Source organism: Lycium barbarum, chromosome 10 (genome assembly GCF_019175385.1).
Source record: "Lycium barbarum isolate Lr01 chromosome 10, ASM1917538v2, whole genome shotgun sequence".
Classification (NCBI taxonomy): Eukaryota; Viridiplantae; Streptophyta; class Magnoliopsida; order Solanales; family Solanaceae; genus Lycium; species Lycium barbarum.
The window spans coordinates 90,835,389-90,843,880 of NC_083346.1; the positions used below are offsets into that span (position 1 = coordinate 90,835,389).

General features: G+C 35.0%; 1 protein-coding gene and 1 pseudogene across 1 annotated transcript; one reads left to right on the top strand and one right to left on the bottom strand.

Moving 5' to 3' along the window:
* Nucleotides 1–346: 346 nt before the first annotated feature.
* LOC132615730 (GDSL lipase-like) lies at nt 347–4,753 on the bottom strand (annotated as a pseudogene).
* Nucleotides 4,754–6,444: 1,691 nt separating this feature from the next.
* On the top strand, nt 6,445–7,443 carry LOC132615648 (small ribosomal subunit protein eS1y-like). The gene has a single exon (XM_060330265.1). It carries the CDS (start codon nt 6,455–6,457, stop codon nt 6,857–6,859), a length of 405 nt encoding a protein of 134 aa, XP_060186248.1. The 5' UTR covers nt 6,445–6,454; the 3' UTR covers nt 6,860–7,443.
* The last annotated feature ends 1,049 nt before the right edge of the window (nt 7,444–8,492 follow it).

Here is an 8,492-nt window from a genome sequence, read left to right on the forward strand (position 1 = left end):
TTTTGAGATGTAATTTTCATATTTGCAAATAAAATAAAAAGCCTATTAAGTTGAACCGAATAAACTAAAAAGAGATGGACCCGACCCAAATACACGTTCCTCACAAGATGTACATTGAAGAAAATTGTGGCACCCTTCACCTTCAAATCCTAAATCCGCCTCTGCTTACAGTACTCCTATATTAAAAGTGAAATAGTGAGTTATTAAATAAAGTTCATATAATTTGTATAAGCCAATAGGTAGATGAAATATTATTTTCAATTAAGTGTAGTTAGAATTATAGAAAAGTTTTTTTTTTTTTTTTTTTTGTAAAAGGACAAAATGACCAAACACCTTTTGAAGAATATTTTGAGAAATACTTTTAACTTAGTGTGTTGCCGTGTTTAGTATAATCTGATATAGATATGAAAAATGACTTTTCACGGCCATCTCAAGAAATGAAGTTCCTTCATGTGAAAGAGATCACTCCCAAAGTAACATGAAGCTAAAATTACCGTAAAGTAACTCTTGATACTAAAAACTTAATTTGAAGGGGTTTCAATTGACCAAAATACATAACCACTAAAGCTTACAATCTAGTTGTACAATTGAGAGTCTCTCACAATACATTAGGTAAATAATTTATTTCTCCTTATTCATCTTTTTCCTTCTTCTTTCCTGATCTCAATGTAATAGAAAAATAAGTCAAAAGAGAAGATAAAATGACATACAATTTGATAATCAAAGTTTCTTATGATGCGGGAAAGCATAGAATTAGCTTCAATTGAATACGTTCAACCTTAAACACAGACGGTAAGCCAACGTTGAACCCTTCAAATTGAATGCTTCAACTTAATCAGTGAAGAAGGTGAAGGTTGGGCGAGAGACTAGTCCAAGAGGGATTTCAAACTTTGAGGCTGAACTAAATTTGGATTTCCCTGCCACCATACTTGTGCAAAGTGATGGAAAGCCTTTTCAGTGGGATGATAAGAGTCAAATATGACATGTTCCTTCACATTTTTGCACAACTCATAAGCCTCTGCCACTCCACAAATACCAAATCCTCTGTATGGACCAAATCCGCAGCATGCTGACTTTGCTTCTGTGAAACCTTTACATAATAAAAAGAAGTATCATTATTATCTCCACCCTCTTTAATTTACCTTAAACATAAGGTTGTAATTACAAAAGAGTTTAACTTCCATGCTATAAGTGTATAAATTTTTGGACCGGTCTAAAACATAATAGCCGGTAATGTATATATTTTGTATATTACATATAAATATACATACAATATACATATAATATACATAATCAATGTATAGGTCATTGTATATTTTGGCCAGCGCCTGCAATTAATTTTGGCCGACGGGCCAAAAGTTGGAAAAGGCCAAAATGCCTACGTCTTATCATTTTATTTGGAAGATAACTATATGTCACCATCCATAAATTGAGTACTAATTAGTCCGGAAACATAAGATAGTGTACCTGCTATATCGGGTTAAAATTTTCTAATATGGTTAGAAATTTTAGATGGCCAGTGTACATAATATTAAATTCATTATCAAAAATATGTTGTGTTACGTGCTAAATTCTAAAGGAACGCACCATATGTTGAAGGGTTGTCAAAGAGTTCATTAAGAGCATCAAACATATTGAAATATGAGTACTCGAACCCCCTTAATTGCTTCTTGAATTGTTTGAATTTTTGCAAAAGAGCTAAATTGTGCTTCTTTACTATGGAGTTGAGTTCATCCAAGCAATCACCATGATGACCTCCCTTAAGAAAAGCAAGACCCCTAAATCTTGGTAAACAGCCTAAGGGCAACAGATTTTGGATGCCAAATTTTCTCCCTCCTAACTTGTATATTTCCTGGTTAAAAAAAAAAAAAAAAAAGAACAACACAGCAAATCATCTCTCTATAGACATGTTTAATTAAGGGTTAATACATAGTAACACCTTAAACTTATCAGTAAATTTCATTTATGGCCCCTTGCAATTGAACACATAAACACATGATATAGTGTTCCTATTAGACACTTTGGTTCAAATTTCAAAAAAAAACATTTGCGCTTGGTCTCATATGCTCATTACGTAGATAAGTTAACTACATAAAATATGTCATATCTTTTGACACACATCAGCGTCAATTGAGCGTAACATGCCTGCGGTTTTACAGGTTATATTGAGACAAATACGTATAGTTAAAGCAGATGACATATTTTAAATGGTTAACTTATTTACGTAATGAGCATTTGAGAACACACATAAAAATGTATTTTAAAATTTGAACCGAAAGTGCCTAGTAGGAACACTTTATCATGTATCTAGGTGCTTAATTGAGCAAGCCGTAATTTGTGTATCTAAATGAAATTTACTGACAAATTTAAGCGGTTACTGATGTATTAAGCCTTTAATTAGTGTACAAAAAACCTTGTGTTTTGTTACCATAGTGACATTGACGAAGTTATCCATCACCATATTCATATATTCCTGCTCTGTTGTATAAGCTAAACAAGACATGTCGGAAGGCATATCTGGAATGTCGAAAAGACGCAGATAATTGTTGTTGGCTACGCTGAACAAGTAAATTGCATTGGACAACAATGCCTCTGAATCTTTTTTCCCTAGTTGTGCTTTCAACTTTTCTGTCAAGAGTCTTAAAATTGCCAAATTGTGTGTTTAGGCTGATCACCTGTAAGTACAAAACAAGTTAGGTTTCATGTTATAAGTTATAACTAACAATATAAAAGGACATTTATACCATAAGGTTAACTAATGTCTATGATAAACATTAATGGCTGATCCGATAAAAATTGTAACTAAAGTACCATAACAAATTGAGCTATCCGCGTAAACATTCTCTATTAGGAGTATTTTTTATATAGTTTTTAAATATTAAATTTTTATTACAAAAAAAAATTAAAATATTCATGTCCAAATTCATGGTCAAAATTAATAAGTTTGACTCTCGAAATTAGGTGTCACATAGATGAGACAGAGGAACTAATTTTAATTGGTGAGTGGTGATTGGAGTTAACAAGAGTAGTAAGCCAATGAAGAAATAAAATTTATCTGCAATAAATTTTGAATATTGTTAGAAGTTCTGAAATTTGTGCTGTTTTAATATTTCCAATTGCATCAACTATACTTCCACCGTTTAATTTGTTTGTCTTACTTTGACTTAACAAGAATTTCATAAAGTAAAAAAAAATTCAAATCTTATAATCTTAAACTAAAGGTATGTATCATGTACCAACCTTTTCACTGTAGGTTTCATCTAGACAACCAGCACCACCAGAGGCAAAGTTCACTCCGTAAAAGGAACGGTTGTGAAGAGCTTGGTAATATGATGGAATCATTGGCAAATTTGCAAATTTCGCTAATAGTGGGAAAAAGTTTATACTCGCATTATATAAAATTAAAATTAAAATTAAAATTAAATTGAAAAACAAAAACAGAAAATCATAAAGCGATTGCAATAAAATTAGAGTGTCAAGGTACTGAGGGTGTGTTTGGTATAGAGGAAATTATTTTTCTAGCATTCTCATATCTGGTTAGTAAAAATTTCAAAAAGAATTTTTTTCTAAAACAAGTTCCTTAAAAATGAGGAAAGAACTTCTCTAGTGGAACTAGGGAAACAAAGTTCAGCAAGTGATATTCCGTACTAATTTTCTCATTTTCACCTACAATACACCCAGTGGCATAGCTACATAAACGAAAGGGTGGTAAGTTGAACACTCTTCATCGAAAAATTATACTATATATCTATATAAAAAAACTACATATACAAGTCAAATATTATTTTTTATATATATATATATATATATATTTATATATATATACTTACTGACACCCTACCCCACTCCCACCCCTCATAGCTCCCATCCCCACCACCCCCACACAGGGGCGGACCCACTAGCAAATTTTGGGTGCTCCAGCACCCATTGAACTCAGTCACGGAGTGTATAGCTGTATAGAAAATATAAAGGAAACAGATATAAATAGTTAATAGAGCACCCATGAAGTGATAAGTTTGATAGGTAATTTGATTAGGGGAGGGTGCTGGAGGCTTTGTTACTAAAGGGTCAAGAGTTCAAACCTCACTAGGAACTTTATTTTTTTTAAATGCTAGATTATTTTTTCTTCTCTATTATTATCAAGCACCCCCGAACTCAAAATTCTGGGTCCGCCACTGCCCCCACACCTTACCACACACCCTTTACTCCCATAGCATTTTGCCTAAATTATACTCCTATATGAATGCTTTAGGACAATACTTTATGTTTACGTTCAAACACAACAATATAAGTAAGAAAATAATTTATCTTTAAGGAAAATATTTTTTCGTACCAAACACAACCCTTACCAACAAAATCAGGGATGAGGCGCCCGTCAGAAAATCTGCCAGTAGGATGCTCAAAATATGATTCTCCATATGGCTTGAAATTTGCTCGGTAAGCGTTGATACTCTCTAAGTAATTATTGTTTCCAGGATCAAACATGGAGTCTCCAAAGACAAAGAAATTAGTCGTGCGTTTGTTCTGCACATGCTGGTTGTCCACATGATGGTTGTCAAAACAACCAATTGGGAAATTAAAGCAAGCTAGGAAAATTAAAATGCATAGGTGAAAGCCTAGATTTCTCATGGAAGGGGTAAGGTAGAGCAAGATAAGATTTGAAAATTATCAGTTGTTCTAACTTCAGAATACACCAATGAATGGAATTTTATAATGCCACCTCGTTGACTTTCTTTTTTAGACTTTTTTATTTAAGGCATGTTTGATGGACAGGAAGTACTTTTCATGTTTCTGAAAAAAAGTAATTCTGATATATTTAACTATTATTTTTTAGCAAAAGGGGAAAGTGATTCCCTTACCATCTTACTTATGGAAACTGATTTCCCTTATTTATGGGCGGAGGTTATTTTCTTCCAATTATTTTAACTTTTACTTTTTTAAATATTTCATCCAACTAAAATTTAGATATTATTACTAATTTTTAGAACTCAAATATTTAATTAAAACACTCTAATTTGATAATATTATTAATATTTAAGATATATATGTTTGAAAAATATTTTTCACTCACCAATCAAGCATTAGAAATACTTTTCAAGAAAAATATTTTCATGAAAGATAAATTTTGTTACCTCAAAAGCACTCTCACTATAAATAAATGGGTAATTTGCGAAGATTAAAAGCACTCTCAAGACTTTTCACATTTGGAGCTACAAAATGTTTTGCTTGTGGCCCAGAACGTGAAATATAGTACACATAATGATTAAATGTAAGGTGGCCACAAGTTTTTGGGGAAAATTTAATTGTGCCCCACCTGATTTTAATAAAGCTCTAATAAAGGAGCATGCCTTATGTGGATAAATCAAGAATATAACAAAAATCTTCCAGCTCACAATCTTATGACATGCCAAGATATCTTCCCCTTTGTGATATGACATTTATTTAATAGGAATGATAACTACTTCAAGACAGGAGGACAGAGACACCTTACCAAAATGATTGTCTTATCAAAGGCTCAAAGCTATCGAGTGTTACCTTTTGACCAATTGCAAAAAGAGAGAGGCAATTAAGCAAATTTGTTAAAATGGAACTGCCAGACAAGCTCGGATATAAACTCAGTATTGATGGGGCTTGCATAAACAACCAGAAAAAAGGAGTAGTAATTAGAGACGATAATGGAAAACGTGTTGTAGGGTTCAACAAAAGAATCCCCTATGCTACAACTGTTCAAACAAAAATTATGGTACTAAAGATTGACCTAGAAATTGCACTAGAAAAAAGCGTGTCACCAGCCACTACAAATCGTAAAGGATTGTAAAGAGGTTATTAATATGCTAACTGGTGCTAATGATCTTAAACTCCAATCTTACTGATGATTGCATGTGGTTGATTACTAGAATGTCTGAAAATAAAGCACATCTTTAGAGAAGGGACCGAATTTGCAGATAGACTAACAAAATATGGAAGTAATCTTAATGTTTTTAAAAGCTAATGTTTTACATGTACCCTGTACTTTTGTTATGTTTGCTTTTGAAAATGATTGTTTAGGTACAATATTGTATCCTAGGCAAGTTAATCTCTGTACTATAAACGTTCTAGTATAGATAAATTTTTTTAGTCTTTTCAACCCAAAAAAAAAAAAAAAAAAAACAGGTGGGGCTAAACTAACTAATAGATGGGGGATAAGTGAGGGATGGCTCAGTGGTTAAGCACCTTCACCCACGATCGGTAGGTCCTGGGTTCGAGTCACACTGGAGGGGAAGTGTGGAAACACTATAAATCCTCCTAAAAATGGGAGGGGGAAAAAAAAAAAAACTAATAGATGGGGGGTCGAGCTGACTATACTCTTGTCTTTCTCTCTTTTAGAAGCTCGACCATGGCCGTTGGTAAGAACAAGCGAATTTCCAAAGGCTAAAAAAAAAAAAAAACAGGTGGGGCTAAACCTAACTAATAGATGTGGGGTCGAGCTGACTATACTCTTGTTTTTCTCTCTTTTAGAAGCTCGACCATGGCCGTTGGTAAGAACAAGCGAATTTCCAAAGGCAAGAAGGGAGGAAAGAAGAAAGCAGCTGATTCATATGCTAAAAAGGATTGGTATGATGTCAAGGCTCCATCAATATTTGGTGTCCGCAACATTGGCAAGACCTTTGTTACCCGTACACAGGGTACTAATATTGCTTCAGAAGGCCTGAAGCATCGTGTGTTCAAAGTGTCATTGGCTGATCTTCAGAATGACGAAGACCACTCCTTCAGGATGATTCGTCTGAGAGCTGAAGATGTTCAAGAAAGAAATGTCCTGACAAACTTTTATGGTATGGACTTCACCACAGATAAGTTGAGGTCACTTGTAAAGAAATAGCAATCATTGATTGAGGCTCATGTTGATGTTAAGACAACTGATGCCTACACCTTGAGAATGTTCTGCATTGGCTTCACCAAAAAGTGTCCTAACCAACAAAAAAGAACCTGCTACGCACAGTCAAGCCAGATTCGTCGCAAGATGTGTGAGATCATGGTTAACCAGGCACAATAATGTGATTTGAAAGACTTGGTCCTGAAGTTCATTCCTGAATCAATCGACAAAGAGATTGAGAAGGCAACTTCAAGCATCTACCCATTGCAGAATGTGTTCATTCGCAAGGTCAAGATCTTGAAGGCTCCTAAGTTTGACCTTGGCAAGTTGATGGAGGTTCATGGTGATTACTCAGAAGATGTCGGTGTGAAGGTGGATAGACCGGCAGAGGAAGTTGCAACCGAGCCAACTGAAGTAGTTGGAGCTTAAATATGTTATGATTTTCACAATCTGTATAATGAACTTGCTTGGCTTAATTTCCTCCTCCCCACCCCCCCAACCCCATTAAATGAGTCAGTAGGTTATGTTCATGTACTTCTTATTTTGTTTCTTGAGAGTTTAGGAACAGATTAAGAAGTAATTTTATACTACATTATGATGTTTCTCAGTCATTTAGATGTGTTTACCATTTTCTCAGTAAATGGCATTGCAATTCTGGCAAAAAAAAAAACTAATAGATGGGGAAACCTTAAACCCTAAACCGGCCCGAGAGCTTCTCTCTCTAGGCGAATTGGCGACTTAGAGAGAGAGTACAACTTTCAGGCCATTCATGGCCTCTCCGGCCACCATGCAGCCTCCACAAGAGGCTGCACAACCTACATTGCCACAAACAAACCCCATGCAACCCTTAGACTATGCTACAATATTGAAAGCCTCAACTTTGAATGCTACTGATGCAACACAGTCGACTGCCACGACTGTTTTACCTATTCCTATGAAGCCTATTGTGTATCACCATGGTGAACCGACAATACAATATACAATGGAAGAAATAGATAGGATGATAATCCACGAGAAACTACAATGTGCAGTAGTGGGGAAGTTTAGCTATGGACTGCCAGATTTGCATGCACTACGTATGTTGATACCTAAACAATGTGAACTAAAGAGTACTGCTACCATTGGACTCTTATGCAATAGGCATGTACTGATTAGATGTGAATTATTTGAAGATTATGTCACTTTATTGTCCAAACCAGCATTCTGGATCAAGAAGAGTGGAGGGTTTTATCCCATGAGGACACTTAAGTGGGATCCTTGGTTTAATCCTGAGAAGGAGACTTCTATTTCCATTGCTTGGCTTTCGTTTCCTACACTAGCACCAAACTACTTTGGTCAGTCGCAATTGTTTTCAATGGCCTCAGCAGTAGGCAAGCCATTGACCTTGGATGTGGCAACCAAAAATAAAACAAGGCCAAGCTGTGCTCGTGTGAAAGTTGAGGTGGATTTGTTGGCTGAGCATCCTAAAAGAGTGCAACTACAGGTTGTGGATAGCAAAACTGGAGAAATTAAGTCAAGGTGGTTGAAAATTCAATATGACTTCTTGCCTAAATATTGTAAGGAATGCTGTTTACAAGGCCATGATAAAGAAGGATGTTGGAGCTGCATCCTGATCTGCCACAAGATAAGGAGAGTGAGG